At 38.9% G+C, this 22,296-nt stretch overlaps 1 protein-coding gene across 1 annotated transcript in view; it reads right to left on the reverse strand.

Moving 5' to 3' along the window:
• Nucleotides 1-22,065, reverse strand: part of GSAP (gamma-secretase activating protein) — a 102,987-nt gene extending 80,922 nt beyond the window's left edge. The window contains exons 1-6 of the mRNA XM_081147164.1: nucleotides 21,885-22,065; nucleotides 14,289-14,365; nucleotides 13,051-13,107; nucleotides 10,769-10,838; nucleotides 10,403-10,456; nucleotides 1,262-1,350 (exon numbers count right to left, since the gene is read on the reverse strand). Coding sequence (XP_081003290.1) covers nucleotides 1,262-1,350; nucleotides 10,403-10,456; nucleotides 10,769-10,838; nucleotides 13,051-13,107; nucleotides 14,289-14,365; nucleotides 21,885-21,987 — 450 coding nt within the window. The 5' untranslated portion in view covers nucleotides 21,988-22,065. The remainder of the gene's footprint in view (nucleotides 1-1,261; nucleotides 1,351-10,402; nucleotides 10,457-10,768; nucleotides 10,839-13,050; nucleotides 13,108-14,288; nucleotides 14,366-21,884) is intronic.
• Between the last annotated feature and the right edge of the window lie 231 nt (nucleotides 22,066-22,296).

The following is a 22,296-nucleotide window of genomic DNA, read 5'->3' on the forward strand; positions in this document are numbered from 1 at the left end:
GCTCCAGCCAGGCCCTGTCTGAAAGCGAGCAGCGGCCCGCAGTGAAGCCAGGAGTGGTGGTGAAAATGTACAACTGGAAGGACTGTTGACAGTGGAGGAGCAGATGACAGACAATCCCCTTTGCTAACACACATTGCAAGAGGGAGATCATAGGCTCCAGGCTGGGGGGGTGGGGGGAGGGCAAGAGGCAGATACTTCATGTGACACAAGGAAACTGTGCTGTGACACTGCATGAGCAAGTATGTGTGGTTGGTATATTCTATAAAGTCATGAACAGTGTATACTGAATACTCACCATTGCTCCTAGGGGAGGTACTAGGATAGATTCCTCTAGTCACAACATTTTTGTCAACAAATTAATATATAACTTTGTTTAATGTGTGTTTCTGTTTAAAGACACCTTATTTACTATATACTGGTGATTCATTAACCTTGAACTCACAGTCAACAGCACTATAACTTATGCCTGAATGAAGCTTATCTAACTAAAGTACATCACAGCTTTCTTGCACTTAGGAACACTAGACGGCACTTCAGCAATATGCTTGGGGGACATTTTAAACAGTGAAATCACTAACAAAAGCACCCAAATTTTAAAAAATCATGGCACTAAATAGAACACAAAAATAACACTTGTTTACAGTATGAGAAGTGAATCAAGAAGTCAGTGTCACCTTGCTCCACCTCAGCTAGAAATGTGTGCATTGGGTAACAAATTTTTCACCACTTACAACATGTCTGCAAATGACTGTGAAAGCTCCATGAGTATTGACTTGGGGTCACAAATAAATTTTAGCAACTAGTAGAATTGTTAAATTCAGAATGTGCAAGTAATGAGGACTGACTATATCTAGTCTACCTGTATTATACATACAGTGCTTCTGCATCAGTTCCTGGAGTTGATAAATTATGGGATTAAGTCATTTAAACATAGATATTTGATCTGTAAACTATATGAATACATTAAATAAAGTATTTTAAACTTACCCTAAATATGTTTTGATATTCAATATTTTATCATGTAAAACCTTACTTTACTATCAGACAAACCATGATATAATAGAGACAGAGGAACTAGGTTTGAGTTTTAAAGATTTCCATGTTTGCAAAGGAAGAGCTGGTAATTCCTGCCTTACCATTTATCAGAGTGCTTTGAGGATAAAATGTGATAATGTGTGTGAAAGCACTTTGTAAACACCTTTGTCTCTAGGTTCATTCCTTTTGATTAATGAGATAAGTGCTAAATGACACGCTCACTTACCTGAACCCAAACATAGCTATCCACTGCTTTTAGAACCTTCACATTGTTAACCGGGTGGATTTCTACCAACAGAGTTAAGCACTTTGATCCTACAAAGTAAAGGAGGCTTTGAGAAATGAAGACCAGAAAATCATTCATTATTTTCTCCATATAGATTTGAACTTGGAAAATGTAAATGCACCGCCTATTGTATTACACAGAGAAAAGTAATTTTCTTAAAATTTACTTTGACATTTCTTAAAACACTAAATAGATACAGAAAACATCATAACAGAGAAGTCGATGCCCACGGAGTAAGGAACAAATTCCTCCATTTCCTCAGCCACTTTTAGCACAGCTTCACCGGCCCTCTCAGCTTCTACGTCTAAATAACACAACTCACTTCAGTGTCACTCCAATTCTGCAGCATGATGGCAAAGGTTGTTTGTATATGGAAATATAAAGATACTCCTGATGCATGAGCATGTTCCAGTTCACAGTGCCCATCAGTAGGACACAGCCTTGGCTTCCCTCAGGAACGTGGCAGAGCTGCTCTGATAAACACCCACTTATTTCCTTAGTGTCACATTTGAGCAAATGTTATCAAAGATAGCAATTAGCAGGAAGTCCTAGGACACAGGCTATAACGGGATTATCACAGATATCCAAATTTAGGCCAAAATTCCCCTTCCCCCAAGATTAAACCTCAAAAGGAGTTGCCTTATAAAGACTCTACTATTCTCTGGTACTTTTCAATGACTTCATTTTGAATGACAATGCACAATTTGGAGATGGCACAGCAGCCTGGAATTGAATCCAAGCCAGTTTTAACTATTTAAGAAAGTAACCTGAAAGCATTGCTTCATTTAAATTTTTAAAAAGGTAAAGAGCGTAAAATAATTTCTAGGATAGTCTTCATAATTGCGAAGACTGGACATCTCTGTAAATGTGCCTTTAAAGATTACTTATAAATCAAGGCAGTGAGTAATTAGGTGGGATCACAAATACAACAACAGAACAAGTGCAAATGTTGTTTGTAAAGAGGTACTTGTAGTTTAGAATAAAAATCCTGCCCTGGCCAGTGTGGCTCTGTTGGTCGAGCATCGTCCCATGCACTGAAAGGTAACCAGTTCAATTCCCCAGTCAAAGCACATACCCAGGTTGTGGGTTCAATCCCTGTTGGGGCACCTGAGGGAGGCAACTAACTGATGTTTCTCTCTCAGGTGGATGTTTCCCTCTCTCTGACCCACCCCCCTTTCTCTCTCTTTAAAAAAAAAATCAATAAAAACATATTTAAATCCAAGATCATACACCAATTCAAAAGGGCTGTATTTCTAATAAATGGGATAGAGATAAAGTCGAGGTGCTTTAGGAATTTGCCTGATGATTCAAAAAATGGCTCCAGGAATAAGATAGACATTGGTGTCAAGATACCTGTGATGAAAAATAGAATAGAAATATTCTATGAAATGTGAGAATGAGGTCAACTATAATTTAAAAATTTTTTTTTAATTTTAATGTGAAAATGAGAAAGCAACTTCCTGATATTATTTTAGTTATTTTAATTGTGTATAACTAAATTAACATTAAGTAGTACAGCTGGCATTTGACTATTTTATTTCTTGCTCTAAAGAAATTTTAATTGGGGAAAAAAACACCTTTCTAGGGACAGGCAAGGGAATCTTCTCACTGTAAAATGAGGAATCAGCTTATATTTGGCCTTTTTTACAGTGATTTTGTACCCAAATGAGATAACCAGCTATCAGCTAAATTAACTTGCCTTGAAGGGAGGATATTCAAGGGCAGAAACCATCTTCCTACACTAATATTGCCCTTCTTTAGAGCATCAGAGAGATATGTAACTAATACAATTAGCATAATGATAACGGTAATCCTGCAAAAGGGAATTTCTCTCAATAGCATACCATGTGCTTTCATAGTGTAACAGGAAGCACTCTAAATTAAGATTCTAGAGACAACAGTTATCCAAATATCAGTGGAGACTGGCAGGGCATCACTGAAGGGAAAGACAGGGCTGGGCAGGATATGAAGATCCAGGAAGCAAAAAGGGCAGGATCAAAAGCAACAGCAAGGATAAACCTCGAGGGCATTATGCTAAGTAAAAAAAGTCAGAGAAAGACAAAAGCCATCTGATCTCTATTACATGTGGAATTCAAATCCATATGCATATATGAAAAACCAGCTCATAGATACAGATAATAGACTGGTGGTTGCAAGAAAGGGAGGGTAGAGGGGTGGGAGAAACGGGTGATTTTTTTTTTTAATTTAAAAAATTGAATAAAAATTTTAGAAAAAAGCACAGGAATAGGTATGGCATGGAAAGGGTGGAGAGTGGGCAAAAGAAGCTGGTCTAATGCAGGTGAAGGCACATGTTGAGAAATGGTGACAAGGTTGGAAAAATCCATTTGGGCTTGGCTATGAAGAAGCTCTGATTATTAGAGCACATAAATGGAGTGTCTGCAGCACTTAACTGTCTGCAGTGTACTTGGGGGCTCTGGAGATTTCAGTGGCAGTGGGGCCCAACACATGTGGTCACTGCAACTGCTGCCCAGTGGAGATCTCTGTGCACTGGAGTTAATGAATTCCACAGGGGCAGGGGAAGGGGACAGCTGGGCCTGGCTTCCTATGGTGGGTCATTTTCTAAATAAAACAATACTGGCATGGCCACAGCCAAGACGATAAGCACTGTTGATAAAAAACTGTGTTGTAAACTGTGTGGACTAAGGAAACCTACCTTTCATATGAAAGATGTTATAGTTTGTCTCATTTGCAATGGAAACAAATCTCATTATAAACAACAGAGTGTTAAATAACACCTTGAGGCCAACTACATATTATAATCAAATGGCTTACCAAGTCAGTCATGGACAGATAAAATAAGCCTTTTCAAAATACTTATTCAAAGGACAAAACATTATAATAGATCCTCTAGTGCTCTCTGGTGATATCATTTCTGAAGTCTCAACTGAACAAAAGCCTCCTAAAGGTCTGCACCATCTGTCTGCACATCACCCCTGTACTCCTATGGCCTCAGTCCCTTGTTCCTTCCACTCTAGCTTCACTGACTCCTCACTATCCTTGAACAGCAAGTCTATCAAGTACACTCTGGCCTCAGGGCCTTTGTGCTAGCTGTACTTTCCCCATGGCCACACACTTGCTTCCTCCCTTCTTTTGGATCTCTGCTTAAATACTCCTCTAATAGTGTTTGCTAGGATCCTCCCCCAAATAAATGAATACTCGCCTTAGCCGTTACTCATGGGGAAACCCAAACTTTTTTTTTTTTTTTAAATATATCTTTATTGATTCCAGAGAGAGGAAAGGAAAGGGAGAGAGAGAGAGATAGAAGCATCAATGATGAGAGAGTCATTGATCGAGCCCACAACCCGGGCATGTGCCCTGACCAGGAATCAAACCCTGATCGCCTGGATCCCAGGTCGAAGCTCAACCGCTGAGCCACACCCGGCCAGGCGGGAAACCCAAACTTAAGACAAGAAGTTATCTCAGGGAGCAGAATCACTTTAGTCATGAGGAGCTATCATGAGGGAGTGAGGAGAGCCTGAACCAGGGAGAAGATGCCAGTAACAGGGGCATTATCAAGTTAGTGACCACCTTGGGTCTTGAGTTGCATGGAATGCACCTCAGAATTATCCACTTTAGTGATGGAAAGGGGGACTATCTATCCTTCACCTCCCTTTTCCTCAGTGACCATGGCTTACACTATTGGGAATCCTTTCCAAACATACTCCCAGGTGATGCATACGCGGGTAGTAAACAGATTTTCCCAAGGGCTCTGAGCAAAAAAGCAAGAAGTAGGTAAAGCAGCTGAGGTGAGGCACTGTCTGTCAAATGGCAATTGGACAGAGCTGGTTCTCACTGCAAGGCTGGCATAAAAGGTGAGCCAAGAAGATAAAGTGTGAGGTATCCAATAACTAACAATGTTCATTCTAATATTTTTAAAGAAGCAATCAGATAATCTCACTAGAGGTTGCATCCAATCTCACTTGCATCAAACCTCCAAAACTGAGTAAACATACATGTATAGGATTTAATGTTGTAATCAAACAAAACTTACAGTAAAGTTGGTCTGAAAGTACATTTTATAATATAAGTAATTGCCTTTGTTCTGCATGGCAATCAGGCATAGATGGTAAACACCATGTAAAGATTATAGTTACTAATGGGTTTACCAGCATAATAATTTCTAAGGCTAAAAGGAATAAGTCTCAAGAACTAGGAGGTGTGGGGATCTAATCCAGCCTCGTGATTGGGAAGAATACAAGCAGCTGACCCTTTCTCTTCTTGGTAAAGGAGTTTATTAGCCAGGAAATCAAGGTCACATCCTGATTTTGTCCATACCCTTGTTTTAAAGGTCAGGACACCAATATCTTATTTCACTTAAGCTCACTCAGTTCCATTACTTTTGAAGTGAGCATTGCACCCCATTCTAAGAAAAGCAGAGAATACTAAGAGCAGGACATGGCACAGAAGAAGGAAGAGGACTACTGTGGTCCTCAGTGTGACATGGCAGGAGGGAAGGCTGGATGAGTAATATACATGAGATTTCAGAGAACACATCCTGCTCACTAACATCTCCCAGAAACTCTTCTGCTGAGGTCCCTGAGAAGGTCCTACCCAGACTTGACACTCTCTAAGCTGGCTCTGTGGAAGCCCAGGACTGCCTCATAAGCCTCATGTGGAAAGTATGTAAAAGGCTTTTCCCATCACATGCAAATGCAGGAAAACACATCTGAGTGGGAACTATGTTAACTAAAGGAGTTTAAGTGCCAAATAAATAGAACAGATGGAACACACTGCAGGATTGGAATAGTAAGAGATTAAAATGAGATCCACTAGACCAGAGGTTGAAAAATGGTAGTATACAGGCTAGACCCAGCCACAGGTGGTTATCATTGCCTGAGGAAAATTTTAAAAAGTATTTGAGCCAACGTTTAAAAATAAAATTTTTATATCAATGTCCATACTTCGAGAGAGGAGGGGCAGGAGAGAAACATCACTCAGTTGCCTCCCGCACTCATCCCAGCCGGGGATCAAACCCACAACCCAGGTATGTGCCCTGACTGGGAATAGAACCCACAACCTTTTGGTGTATGGAACAATGCTCCAACCAACTGAACCACCTGGTCAGGGCATACTTCTCATGATAAATTGAAAAGCTGGTCCCACTGGGCTTCCTTTGAAGATGGGGCACATGCTCAATGGGGCACCCCCTCCCACCACTAGTCCCTATAACTCACCCTGAGGCCAATTGCCACACCTCTTTGCAAACCATTTTATCCCCAGCACAACACATACTGCCTAACCCACTGCAGGCACTCAATAATTATTGAGTTCTGAACAGATAGGTGGATGTTATAGAATGTCAAAAGGATAGTGGAGAGGGCAGGTATCACATAGATAATAAACTACGAAGTGGGCCTTAGCAAATGAGTAGAACTGATTTTATATTTAGAATTGGTAGACTATTCATAATGCAATATGTGTTGGTCAATAGTTAATCAAATTTTTTAATGGTATTCTTAAAGGAATATCAAGATTTTACCAACCCTTTACCGAGCTTCTGACCATGAGGTTCTAGTGTGTTCTCAGTGTTTTGTTTGAAGGTGCTAATTGCCTTTTTTTTCTTTATCTTTATTGTTGAGACCATTACAGATGTCCCCCTTTAAACTCCACTAACCCCCTCCACCCCACATCCATCCCACCCCCACCCCTCCCCACACCAATGTCCACGTCCATGGGCCTTGCCCATAAACATACAAGTTCCCTAATTAATCTCTCCCCACCCACACCTCCCTCCCCACCTTCCCTCTGAGATCCCTCAGTTTGTTCCAAGCTTCTATGTCACTGGATCCACTTTGTTCATCAGTTTATTTTGTTTATTATATTCCACATATTAGCGAGATCATTTGGTACTTGTCCTCCGACTGGCTCATTTCACTTAGCATAATACTCTCTAGCTCCCTCCATGCTGTGCCAAAGGCCAAAAGGTCCTTCCTCTTCATAGCTGCATAGTACTCCATGGTGTAAATGTGCCACAGCTTTTTTTATCCACTTATCTACTGATGGGCACTTGGGCTGTTTCCAAATCTTAGCTATTGTGAATTGCGCTGCTATGAATATAGGGGTGCATAAGTTCTTTGCGATTGGTGTTCCTTAGGATATATTCCTAGAAGTGGGATCACTGGGTCAAATGGCAGGTCAATTTTTAATCTTTTGAGGAACCTCCATACTGCTTTCCATAGTGGCTGCACCAGTCTGCATTCCCACCAGCAGTGTACTAGGGTTCCCCTTTTCTCCACACCCTCGCCAGCACTTGTAGTTTGTTGACTTGTTGATGGGAGCCATTCTGACAGTTGTGAAGTGACACCTCATTGTGGTTTTAATTTGCATCTCTCCAATGATTAGTGATGCTGAGCATTTTTTCATATGTCTCTTAGCCATTTGTATGTCCTCTTTGGAGAAGTGTCTATTTAGGTCCATTGCCCATTTTTTAATTGGATTGTTTGTCTTCCTTTTATTAAGTTGTATAAGTTCCTTATATATTTTGGATATTAACCCTTTATCCAATGTGTCATTGGCAAATATGTTCTCCCATACAGTGGGCTCCCTTTTTGTTTTGTTGATGGTTTCCTTAGCTGTGCAGAAGCTTTTAATTTTGATGCAGTCCCATTTGTTTATTTTCTCCTTAGTTTCTCTTGCCCTAGGAGATATATCAGCAAACATATTGCTATGAGAGATGTCTGAGATTTTACTGCCTATGTTTTCCTCTAGGATTTTTATGGTTTCATGCCTTACATTTAAGTCTTCTAACCATTTTGAATTTACTTTTGTGTATGGTGTAAGTTGGTGGTCCACTTTTATTTTTTTGCATGTATCTATCCAATTTTTCCAATACCATTTATTGAAAAGACTGTCTTTACTCCATTGTATGTTCTTGCCTCCTTTGTCAAATATTAATTGAACATAAAGCAGTGTGTTTATTTCTGGGTTCTCTGTTCTCTTCCACTGATCCATATGTCTGTTCTTGCGCCAGTACCAGGCTGTTTTGATTACAGTGGCTTTGTAGTATAACTTGATATCTGGTATTGTGATCCTTCCAACTTTGTTCTTCTTTCTCAAGATTGCTGTGGCTATTTGGGGTGTTTTTTGGTTCCAGGTAAATTTTCAAAGTGTTTTTTCTAGACCTGTGAAATATGCTGTTGGTATTTTAATAGGGATTGCATTGAATTTATAGACTGCTTTGGGTAGTATGGACATTTTAATGATGTTAATTCTTCTAATCCATGAACAGGGTATATTTTTCCATTTGTTTATATCTTCCTCTATTTCTTTTTTCAGTGTCCTGTAGTTTTCTGAGTAAAGGTCTTTTACATCTTTGGTTAAGTTTATTCCTAGGTATCTTATTTTTTTAGTTGCAATGGTAAATGGGATTGTTTTTTTAGTTTCTGTTTCTGAGAGTTCATTATTGGTGTATAAAAATGCCATCAATTTCTGGGTGTTAATTTTGTATCCTGCTACCTTGCTGAATTCATTTATTAAACCTAGTAGTTTTCTGATGGAGTCTTTAGGATTCTCTATGTACAATATCATGTCATCTGCAAATCATGACAGTTTTGTTTCCTCCTTTCCAATTTGGATGCCTTTTATGTTTTCTTCTTGTCTTGATCACTGTGGCTAGGAATTCCAGTACTATGTTGAATAAGAGTGGTGAAAGTGGACACCCCTGTCTTGTTCCTGTTCTTAGGGGAAATGGTTTTAGTTTTTGCCCATTGAATATGATGTTGGCTGTAGGTTTGTCACATATGGCCTTTATTATGTTGAAGTATGATCCTTCTATTCCCACTTTGCTGAGAGTTTTTATCAAAAATGGGTATTGGATTTTATCAAATGCTTTTTCTGCATCTATTCATATGATCATGTGATTTTTGTCTTTCAATTTGTTTATGTGATATATTACCTTTATTGATTTGCGAATATTGTACCAGCCTTGCATCCCTGGAATAAATCCCACTTGGTCATGGTGTGTGATCTTTTTAATATATTGCTGGATCCGATTTGCTAATATTTTGTTGAGGATTTTAGCGTCTATGATCATCAGGGATATTGACCTGTAATTTTCTTTCTTTGTAGTTGCTTTTATCTGGTTTTGGAATTAGGCTAATGCTGGCCTCGTAAAAAGAGCTTGGAAGTGTTCCTTCCTCTTGGATTTTTTGAAATAGTTTGAAGAGGATAGATGTTAATTCTTCTTTGAATGTTTGGTAAAACTCCCCTATGAAGCCATCTGGGCCAGGGCTTTTGTGTGCTGGGAGCCCTTTGATTACTGCTTCAACTTCATCAGCATTTATCAGCCTGTTTAGACTTTCTGACTCTTCCTGATTGAGTTTTGAAAGATTGTATTTTTCTAGGAATTCATCCATTTCATTCAGGTTGTCCAGCTTGGTGGCATATAGTTAGTTGTTCATAGTATTTTCTTACAATATTTTGTATTTCTGTTGGTCAGTTGTTATTTCACCTCTTTCATCTCTGATTTTGTTTATTTGGGTCCTCTCTCTTTGTTTCTTGATGAGTCTGGCTAAAGGTTCATCAATCTTGTTTATCATTTCAAAGAACCAGCTCTTGGTTTCATTGATCTTTTGTATTGTTCTTTTAGTCTCTATGTCATTTATTTCTGTTCTAATCTTTATTATTTCTTTCCTTCTACTTACTCTGGGCTTTTCTTGTTCCGTTTCTAAGTTTTTGAGTTGTAGGGTTAAAGAGTCTATTAGAAGTTTTTCTTGTTTTTTGAGATAGTCTTGTAGTGCTATAAACTTTCCTCTCAGGACTGCTTTCATTGTGTCCCATAGATTTGGAGTTGTTGCATGTTCATTTTCATTTGTTTCCAGGAAGTTTTTTATTTCTTTCTTGATCTCTAATAATTGCCTTTTGAATGCTTCTGCTATTCACTGTTATAACATTTTCTGTACTTTTGTGTTTACTTGAAAAAAATTTAAACTTTTTCATGCTTGACGTGACCTTTACCTTTTCATTTTGAGGTAAAGCTATTTGTAAAGATGCCTGAAATTTGACTAAGTAGTTCAATAAATCTTCATCAATAATAGGCACTAAAAATTATAATTTCATTACCTTGTTGAAGCTCATTCTTTCTTCCTTCTTTAGTAGATTGAACTAAACTTGCAGCTAATGGAAAAAGAAAAATATAAGTCATTAACAAATGATCCATGCAGTGGCTTGTTCAAGTTTACCATTTTCTATCTGAAGTAAGTGAGGGCTCAAAGGATCTGTCAGTGGATGATTAAGGTGGAATATAAAGCAATCTCTTTTTGTAGGTAGACTCAACAGATTCTTTATTTCACATCTAATCTCTTAAGAGCATCTCTTCACAGAAAATCATTGTAATAGAGTAATCAAATATTATAAAAATCCAATACTTTGATATGCAAAAGATGTAGTTTAGTTCTTGACATGTAGCAATAAAAGAGTTCAACTTACCAAGCAAAGTTTTCTCACTGTTGACAGAACAACTGACAACTTGCAAGTCTTTCTCAAATGTATAGAGATGCTATTAAAACAAAGTGTTTTTTAATTAGGAGTTTCATATTAAATAATAATTTTATAAATACAAATTCCCATTTAGCTGTCTACCAAGTATTACTGTGGCAAACATTTTACTAAAGAACCCTCACTGAACCACTTTATTTGTACTGAGAAGTTTCTGAATTTTTTTTTTTTTTTTAAAGTGTGATATGCAGGCCATGCTTGGCACTGAAACTTAGCCATGAGGCAACAGAGCATAGCGATTAAGAGCACAGGCCTTGGAGCCAAACTAGACTCAGGTTTTAATCCTGACTCTGCCACTTGCTAGCTGTGTGGCCTTGAACAAGTTACTCAGCCTCTCTATCCCCCATCAGGAAAACAGGAATCATAATACCCACCTTATGATATTATTAGAAAGATCAAGTGAGATAATCCATATGAAGCACTTAATACAATGTCTGCCACACATAATAAGCACTCAAATGTTAGTTATTAAAGTTACTGAGGCAAGTCAAGTTTTAATCAAACTATATAACATGTTACCACTAGCTATGTCTAAGAGACTGTTATAAGTACATCTCTTACAGGACTCATATTTAGTGCACTGGCAAAGTAATCTTCTATCTTTATTTAATCTTTATTTTTTTATTGTCTTGTTGCTGTTTGAAATGTTGCAAGATTCCATTTCCTTGAATATTAAAGAAAATGGTCATGCAGAAGGAGGATGTGAGAGAAAGACTGAGGAACTGGAGGTAATCACTTACATTCGCAAACTTATAAAGTACACTGAGAGGATACGGAAATATAAAGAGCCTTAGACGTCAGGAGAGAATGGACTAAGAGAAGCAGTAAATAGTAGAAGGCAAATAGTAGACGTATTAAGAAGGTAATTAGTACCTGCAAACAAAAAAGCACTGAGAACACACTAGGATCCTCTGGCCAGAAGTTGATAAAAAATGTTGGGAATTCAGAAAACCCTTAATTACAGAAAGTGAACATTGAATAAGAACGAAGAATAAGAAAGGTCTGAATTCATGTGAGAAATTTTGGTTTCCTTTAACTCTTGCTCTGATTAAGGAATTCTAATTTGTAAGTAAGAAGAATCATGGATGTATACATTTAATGTTTAGTGTTTTATTCTTTTAATTATAAAATAATATAGGAGCATAATCTCAGTATTTAAAACATGCAAAGCTACCAGATAAAAAGTCAAAGCTCCCCATTATGCTCACCCAATCCTAACTCCCTTCTAAAATGAAACATGTTGGTAATTTGCTCTTTAGCCTTCTGGGGCTTTTGAAATATGTTTTTAATATATATTTATGCACATGTGTTGCATAGTTTTCTTGCAATTTTTTAAAACTTAAATGGAATGTATTATCCTGGCAACTTGCTTTTTTCATGTAACAATGTGCTTTGGAGAAGCTTTTGTGTAAGTGTACATTTTTAGACTTCTTAATCCCTTAATATTTGTAAATTGTTTTTACATAGGGACAAAATGACCCCCTCCCATTTTCCCCAGGAATTAGACAAACCCATCATGTTATCTCATGCAGGGGTGGGGAACGTCCCACCCACAGGCCCTATACTGCCCTCGAAATCATTTGGTCTGGCTCTGCCAAGGCAACCGCAGGCGGAACTCAAAATTCAATAAATCTAGGAGGTTTTTTTATAGCTAATTTTTAAGTTGATAATTTTGTATGGCCCTCGAATTATGTTATAAATATCCAAGTGGCCCTTGGCAGAATAAAGGTTCCCCACTCTTGATCTAATGCCCTCTGTGAGAGGCTTGGGGAAAAATTAAGAAAAGCAAACTAGGTTCTACACCTGGATCTTTGAGAAACAAGATAAGTGAAGGTTAAGCAGAAGCAGAACTCAGAGCTAGAGGTCATTATGAGATCCTAAGCTTTTGGAAGCACACAAGTCTTGGGGAGGGACTAGGCTCCTTACATTCCTACAGAATATTGGGCAATTGGTTTGAGTCAATTTTGCTTAAGACTCAAAGGACGAAGAGACTTCAGCTGTTGTTTTGGTCCAAAAGTCTTTGCACTTTAAAAAATAATAATAATAATGGTGCTAAGAGAGTGTAAGAGGGAGAAGAGAAAAAAGGCAAAGAAATAAAAAGTAAATTTTTAGAAAATAAAATGAGAATTTGTATCTAGAAAAAGAAGGCATAAGGAAGGAAAACTCTAAAAGCAATAGCCAATGAGTAATCTATAATTAATGGTGATTTTTACCTCATTTTGTCTGGTTTGGCAATCATATAGTCCAAAGGAGACATTTCCCTTATCATCCTAAAAAAAATTAACCAGATGTTCATTAAATGTCATTGTTTAGAAAGGTAGGATGTTAAAAGTTTTAAAACAAACCTGTAGTAATTTGATTAATATTAGCAATAAGCACTCTAAAGGCAGCATGCTGTGCCTATCAGAAAGGAACCAGACGCTGGCTGGGCGTGGCTCAGCGGTTGAGCGGTGACCTAGGATCCAGGCAATCGGGGTTCGATTCCCGGTCAGGGCACATGCCCGGGTTGTGGGCTTGATCAATGACTCTCTCATCATTGATATTTCTGTCTCTCTCTCCCTCTCCTTTCCTCTCTCTGAAATCAATAAAGATATATTTAAAAAAAAAAAAAAAAGGAACCAAACCTGTTTCAACTCCTCATCTGGGCTCAAAGGGTAAAATGGATTAAGAATGTACAGCTCAGTGCATTTAGGGGACACTGTCTAGTAAGACTGAGCATGGTAAAGGGGCAAATCTCTTTGTACTTCCATTTATTTAAGGGAATATATATGATGAATATTGGGAGTGGCTACATCAAGACCATGATATTCTTGTAAGTAAAACTTTTTGAATCATACAGTTTCTTAAATGCAGCATACTTATAGACACAATTTAAAATAATAACTTTTCTAAGCAAAAAAAAAAATGTATAATCCTATAACTGTGCAAAGCAAACTGGCTACTGAAATTATTTTCATGTTTCTCTACTATAATAAAATTACAAGTAAAGTTAAATTTCCTTCCCTTAGAACACTTAACATTGAAAATATATTGCTAAATAATATGCCTCAAAAGTCTGAGCATATCTGAATTTGAACAGGTGATGTAGAATACTCATATTTGATAGTTCCTCAAAGATAAACATTTAACATGCTAATTAGGGTTAAACATCTTCTCCTTGGCATTTTTTTTCTCTAGAAAATGGAACTTTTTGTTTATTCAAAAAAACTGAGCACTGTATCAGACATTATGCAAAGTTTTATTTTATTTAAAAAAGAGAAGACTGAATTTAAATCACCCTATTGAATCTCAAAAAATAAAAGTCATATGTTAAAGGTTAAATGTCAACAAGAGTTATTTGTTACCCCCAATAAGATAGAGTGTAAAATTTATAAAAAGAGAATATAAATGGTTAAAATAGTCAATTTTATGCTATGTATATTTTACCACAATGAAAAAAAGAGATACATACCTTATAAGTATAGATTATATTTCCATTTCTTTCAACATTTAATATACGCAAGCTCTCATAATTATTTTCTAAAATATCTGAAAAGATAATAACAAGTTAGATATATCTAACAAATATAATATTAGTGAAATGCCAAGTACAAAAGAATACTTACTGGTGATTCCATTATATAGAATTTAAAAACAGGCAAAGCTAATCTATTGAATTAGAGGTCAGAATAGTAGTGATCTTTAAGGAAGAGGAAAGGAGTAGTGATTGGGAAGTATATACAGGGCATCCCCCCAAAAATGTATATGCACTTTGAATGATTATCAAGTGAGTATTTATTAATATACAGTTCATTTTCAAAATTTAAAAGAATCTACAGAAATGAGCTTTTTTTTTTGTCAATGCCCGTTTTCCAACTGATGACCATTCTGGTCCAGGCACTGCTGATAACATGAAGCAATGGAATCGCAAATATCAAGAATCATTTTGTTCAGTACTTGTGTGCCCTCAATTTGTTGACTGTTGCTGGTTTTATACTGTAAACTTTATCTTTTATGTATGCCCACACACAAAATTCTACTAGCACTTTAGGATAAATTTTCTTTGTTCAATGCTTAGTCTGGCTTTACCCATTATTTCAAATCAGTTAAACCTGAAAAGGAGTGGAAAGTAAGTGCGTGATTGGCTGTTAAAGTGTGTGTACACTTTTTTGGGACACCCTATATATCAAAGGAGCCTCCTGAGATGCTGGTAATGTTGCATGTGTTGGGTATACTGGTATGCTTACTTTGTAACAACTCACTGAGCTGTACACTCTTATCCTGTATATTTTTTTGCATCTATGTTATACTTCAATAAATTTTAAGTATCTATTAGTTTTTGCTTTATGTACATTATTTATTAGGAGCATAGAAATTTAGAACTGTTACAGCTTCCTGGCGGATTATCCTGTCAGAAACTCAGCAGAGCTGTCAGAGAAGCAGATTAAAGCAAAGTGCTAAAAAAGCAAGTAACAAGCCTTTTATCACTTACTCTGAGAGTAAAGCAAAAGGTTAAACCAGAGAAACCACCACTTCCCAGTCCATGCCCTCTACAGAATGAGTGGAGGGTCCGGTACATCAGCAGAGAGGTGGGGATCTCTCACTACTCAAGGAGCCTCCAACAAAAGGCTCCTGAAGCATGGTGGACCCAAGGCTCAGGGAAGGGAGAGAGAGAAGAGCCAAGAGGGGAAAAGTGCTGAGTACTGAGTCAAAGTGGAGAAAAAGTATCTTCAAGGCTCTCCTCCTTTTCCTGCAAAGCTGCTTTCATCAGAGGCACCTAAGGAAGATCTCTTTAAGGCTCCTGATAAAGAAGCCTCTGAATGAAGGCACCTGGGCTGGGAACACAGCTATGTATTATAAGATTATGGTCAACCAGGGGAGCGTTGACTGCAACTCCCTTTAGGCCTGAAGGGCACTGGCTATGCACCAAGTCTGGTTTGGAGAGGGCAGCTTTCCCCCGTGAGGCCTGCCAAGTAAAGATTTTGTAATTGCATACGATTGGGCTTGAAAAAAATCACGCATAGGTTTTTAACCAGGAGCTGGACTAGTCAACCCTTTTATTCATTATAAAATATCCTTTAATAATTCTTTTTACTTTAAAGGCTACTTTTTCTGAAATCAGTATAACTACATCAGCTTTCTTTTGGCTAGTGCTGACTATAACTTTTTCTGTCCTCTTATTATTACTCTTCTTGTATCCTTATATTTAAGCTGTATCTTAATGCAGTATCCTTTAATGTATGTAGTCCATTTACATTTAATGTAATCAGTGGTGTATTGCATTTATATCAATCACTACTATTTATTTTCTATGTAACTCAACTGTTTTGCTCTGTCCTTGCCTTCTGGACTAAAAGAAGTCTTATTATTTCAGTCTCCGACCTATTAATTTGTCAGTTATATAGTCTTTGCTATTTTTTATTAGTTACCCTAAGGGTTACAATATGAACCCTTAACTTATTATGCTTTAATTTTATGTGGTGCCAAGAAATTTGTACTTTCTTGGCACCGCGTAACATTTGAAAATTGAAACTTTCACACACTGCTAATGGGAGTGTAAATTGGAAAACTGGTAGTATATACTAAAATTGACCATAGGTGGCTCAGCAACAGCATTTTTACATATAACCCAACAGAAATACATGCATATTTTGGAAGATGACACATATAATGTTTATAGTACTATGGTTTATAACAGCCAAAACTGAAAACCCAAAATATCTATACAGCGGATATCCAAACAATGGAATACTATACAACAATAAGAATTAATTAATTTGCTATAACATACAACATAAATAATTGCACAAAAGAAGCCCAGACCCTTTCCCCTCCCCAAAAAGTCACAAACTATATGATTTAATTTACACACAAGTTTCAAAAAAGGGCAAAATGAGTCTATGGTGATAGATGAGTGATAGCTTGAAAGGAGCATGAAGGGGACCTTGGGCGTTCTATTAATGTTCTCTTTCCTGCTCTGAGTGCTAGGTACATGGGTGTGTTGCACTTAAGATTTATGTACTTTTCTGTTTGAAAGCCATATTTTGATGAAGGATATAAAGATTCTTAACACAATATATTTAACTTGTAAGTTAGCTGACTGTCACGTTTCTTCTAAAATGTGAGGATAGTCCTCCCAATTCTAAAGTTAAAGGATTTAAACATTGGTAGATACAACATTGATAGTTATCATCATTAATTGAAGAGAAATGTCTATTTCCCCAATTTCCTCAAAATTAAACTGCTTTAACTTGACTCATTTTCCTCATACATGAATAGTGTTTTCAGATGTTAAATATTATCTTATGACAAGTTCCAATATTTAGACATAACATATGCAAAATATCCTATAATCCAAACCAAATTTTAGTTTGTATTTCTGATTAGAAAGGAAAAAACAAGGTAAAAAATAAGGATAATTGGTGAGCTGAACCCCTGCACCAGAGCTGGAGGTAGGAAACATTTAGAGAGACAGAGTAGGTTTCATTGAGGATTTAGGGATAATCCTGAGATCTCTCCTCCCTGCTCCTGACAGGAAGAAGTTGCATGGATATTCTGGGCGCAAGACAAAGAAAGGGGGGAAGTATTTTTTATATATGGTATACATACTTTCGATGTATATTGAGCTCTCAGACAAATTTCCAACTGACTTAAAAAATAAGGATAATCAGCCTGGCTGGTGTGGCTCAGTTGGTTGAGAGTCAACCCCTGTACCAAGAGGTCACTGGTTCAATTCCTGGTCAGGGCACATGCCCAAGTTTCTGGCTCCATCCCAGTAGGGGGCATGCAGGAGGCAGCCAATGTTTCTACTCTCTCTCCCTAAAATCAATAAAAACATATTTTTCAAAAATAAGGATAATGACTTGGTCTCTTAGAAGATTAATATGATTCAATCAGCTTGCTGCTAAATTATACTTTGCAATTTTCAGAGTTCTCATTTCTATCTCATCCACACTATGTAAGGTATTATAGGCCCATGGTAATGATAAAACAATTGAGTTTAAATGAGGTTAAGATAGTTGGCCAGTATCATACATGAAAAAAAGTGGCACAAACTAAACTCAAACCTAAAAAATGGTAAAGAGAATGAACTAAGTTTCCTGCACCACGCTTACAATGGGAAAATAGATAATTACTGAAAAATCCTTTTAAGGTAGATTTTGTAGACATCTAAGGAGAATTTCAGTGAGTTTCTTTGCATCCTGCACATGACTCAAAACTTTTGGAATGCAATGTGTCAATATTTTGAGAAGTTGTTTTTTTTTTTCTTTCAAGATTATAAAGATACTGGGAGAGGCTTTTTCCAAAGTACACTTAAAAGGTTTCAACTAAGATAAGAAACTCCTTTATAATAAATCTTGCTAAGAAAATCCAATTTCCTTGCAGCAGCACACCTATTTTCATATCATTAAAAAATTGAGAGAAAAAATTTCTCCAAAAAGTACAGATCACAACAAATGGTATATGCTTATTCCATTAAACCAGTAGTTCTCAACTCTGGCTGTGTACTAAAATCATCAGGAGAGCTTTTAAAAGAACACTAATCCCCAAGCCCTACCCCAAAACACTCTGATTTTATTGGGCTGGTGAGGGGCCTAGTCTCTGGTGTATGTGTTTTTAAGTTCCCCAGGTAATTCTAATGTGCACCCAGAGTTGAGAACCACTAAACTACGTATTTATAATATATAAGGTGGGGCAAAAGGTAAGTTTACAGTTTTTAGTACACAAAACAGAGTTTATTCTTGTACTATTTCTTATTAATTATTGTCTTATTTTCCATTTGAACAACTGTAAGCCTACTTTTGCCAACTCCTGTATATCAAGCAATATTCATTATATAGCATTACTAGGACCAGCTTATAATATAACCATGGTAGACAGTTGAAAGAAATAATAAAAAGAATGCATCCATGGGTCTGTTAGGTAGTAATAACTTCAGTTTAAATAATCCTGCAATTATGTACATGGTTCTCATCTCAAAAACATTTGAATTAGACAAATTGGGCATTGTGGGAAATCCGGAGACCAATGTCTCAACACACACCATTAACCCATCAGCCCTCCCTGGATTAGTTGCTCAGGTTTTAGACACACCCTTTTGAAAAAACTATTCAATAGTCTCTTTGCTTATTCATCCTGACTCTTCTCCTAGTAGGTCATCACTGGAAAGTCCAGAGGAGGAAGTTTAGCAATTTCAAATGAGGAAATGAGATTTAACTTTACAGTTTAGTGTACTCAGTGCTCCTGCAGAAAAAAAATGTAGCATTTTGATAGATAAGATACTTGCATAAGAAAACCTGCTAAAGAAGAGGAGAGTGCCTAGTATTAAAGGTGTTGACAATAGCTCATGGAAAATTGAAGCTAGTTTGCCAGCTGTTATTGTCCATTTCAATCTATTCTTTGCTAAACACAAGTGATTTCACTTTAGAGGAAGATGTTTGCCAAATATGTAAATTTTGTTCCCAGCCACTATGAGACAAAGATCAAATAAAAAAGTATTTCTTGTCTTTCCAGTGGCCATATGGGAGGGTAGGGAACCTCACATCCTTATAGAAAAATTTGAACTAGTTCCTAACACACAGATCAAGAGGTGCCAAAATATTACAGCTATGACATTTATATTCTGTAAATAATTCACATAAATCCTCAGGCTCCACATGACCAGATATTTTATAATTCCTAAACTTACAAAGTAAACATCATTATGTGATTTCAAATTCATATTGTGAATAAAATGAGAAAAGGAGACTAGGGAGGTAGGGGAAGGAAAAGGAAAAAGGAAGGACAGTGCCAAAAGAACAGTAAACAAAACACAATTAAGAAGCCAGAAAAGGAGACCCACATCTATGTGAACATTTGGTGTGTGACAGAAATGGCTTTGCTGTCAGTGAGAAGTGGAAGGCTATCTGGTTAGTGATACTAGGTCAATTAGCTACCAATATGGAAAAACAATAAAACAATCTTCAATTGTATCTGTTGATGTAAAAACATTAAATTTAAATAGCAAGTGTGCAGACAGGAGACATTAAAATGGTATAATTTTTCACAATTTACATTTGAAAAGCTGGGACTTTGAAAGGAAAATAATTTGCACACATGTGTGGAGTAATAGCTGTGCTGGAAATAAAATAGATTCCCAGATCCTCTTGCCAGTGCTACAAATTATAGCAGAAGGGGAATTAACTTGGGGGGGGGGGGGTGAGGGTTGAGCTACCACCCACTGGAATTATCAGTAGTTACAATTTCTTTTAGTATAACACTAATATCTTGCTAAGGTGCTCTGAAAGAGCAAAATGCCACCAATATTTTAAAAGGTTGGCATTTCTAGTAAGTTTACTTTCTGAGGACCCAAGCGTATCTGTTGTTTAATGGAATGTCAATACACAAATTTATATTTCTTCACAGATGAGTGAAAGACATAAGGAAGCCAAAATCTGACTGGCTCACACAGAGATTTTCAATCACAACACACATTACGGAAACTTAAGACTGTGGCATTTCACACTTCATCTAACTTCTCATTTGCAGACACCTGCCATTTAGCTGTATAAGGTGGACATTCAGAGAAAGGACCACTTTGGGGTGGAAAACAGACTTGGAGCTGCCTACTGTATTTTTCAAAGTTAAACCTTCAAAAACTCTTTATTCAGGTGACTTTTTAAAATTTCCTACAAAATGAGAAGTTTTGCTAATAATGACACTAGTGATTAGTCAAACTCAAACCTTGAGCTACAAAAACATGATAACTTATTTGGAATAACCAACATGCAAAGACAAGGATTGAAAACTTTCACCAGAATTAAGGAGAAAGGAGTTGTAAATATGGGTAATTTGAGAGTCCTTCCAAAAAGTGTCCTCCAGCAGTCTACGGTATTTAAAGAAAAACAGGGAAAGCCAAGCACGCTGGAGTGGAGAGCTACTGTGCACAAGGTGGGATCCAGGGGTATCACTGCTTTGAAGCTGAATTTAAGCCCTGAAGATGCACCCTTGTTTACAGCACTTTTTTTTTTTTAATGTCTTTATTGATTTCAGAGAGAGGAAAGGAAAGGGGGAGAGAGGGAGAGAAACCTCGATGATGAGAGTCTGACCAGCTGCCTCCCGCACGCCCCCTCACACTCTGGGAAATCACTGCGTTCCCCTTCTTTAAAGTTTTGGTTGACCCATGCTGGGAAGGTTCAAAAGCCACTTTTCACTCCCTCATCAAAAGTCAAAACAAAGGATTTTTGTGAATGACGCCTCAACTGCCAGGAATGTATTCCAATACCCCCCCCCCCCCCCCAACACACACACACACCCCGGAGCTGGGCGGGAAACCTGCACGTCCCTCCGCGCGCCTCGGCCGCCGCCCGCGGGCCGGGTGTGTGATGCGCCGGGGGCGGGGGCTGCTGAGCCGAGCAGCCGGCAAGCGGACCCCACGCTCTCCTACTTCACACCCGAAGCGGCCTGGCCACTAGCTCACAGACACTGTGCGCACAGATGCAGAAGCACGTCTCACACATGGGGGACAAACTGTGCAACTGTTAAGTATTTATATAATTTTCTTGGTAGCCATGATTCTTTCCTCCCTCACAACACAAGAACTTCCCGGAGCCCCTGGTCTTGCCAGAGCCCCTAGGAGGGTGATGACCCTCCTTCCCCTGGCAGGTGAACTGCGAACGGAGCACGAGGAACGACCCTGTCCCGCGCCCGGCCGTGGGCCCGGGCGAGCCTGGGCTGCGGCTCCTCCGCGCCCCGCGCCGATGCATCGAGCTGAGGGTACCACTAGTGCCCGGCCTCTCTGAAGGGGAATTACTGCGGGCAACGAGCCAGCCGGAGGCTGAAGGACTCGCTAGAAAAAGAAATGCGGCCAAGGGTTGCTCCTCCTACCTTCCCCCAGTGGCCGGGCCGAGGGCGGCACAGCCCGCACTCCCAAGAGGGAAGCCCGTGCCTTGGGCACTAACCTTCACAGGTCGGCAGAGGCCACCGGCTGCCCACCCCCTCCGGGCTGGTCTGTGCCCCGGAGCCCCCCAGGATGAAAGGCTCAGCCCGCCCCGGGGCCCCAGGGGCTCTCTGCCACCCGCGCCAGCACCTGCGCCGCCGCCTCTGACCCCGGCGCCCGCCGCGCGCCGCGCCCGCAGCCGCCGCAGCACGTCCTCCTGGAGGTCGAAGGCGGCCACCAGGCCGACAGCCATCGCGACGCGGCCACCTGTCGGCTCCGGCCCGCCGAGGGAGGTCCCGCCCCGCGTCCGCCACCTCGCCACCTCGCCCCTCTCCCCGCCTCCCTGGCCGGCGCTTTCGGTTCTGCCCCGTCGTGGCCAAAGCAGCCGAAGCACCGCCTCCTGCCCGCGCCCAGCACCGAGCAGCCGAGCCCGGAGCGAGGCCCGCAGGGTTGGGGGAGGGGACCGAGGCGCGGGGACCTGGCTCACCCGGCCCCGGACCCTCAACGTGCGCCCTCCGGGCGAGGGAAGGGTTGGGGGTTTTTAAGGGCTCTGGAGGAGATG

Source organism: Miniopterus schreibersii (assembly GCF_964146895.1).
Source record: "Miniopterus schreibersii genome assembly, chromosome: 9".
In the NCBI taxonomy this organism is placed as follows: domain Eukaryota; kingdom Metazoa; phylum Chordata; class Mammalia; order Chiroptera; family Miniopteridae; genus Miniopterus; species Miniopterus schreibersii.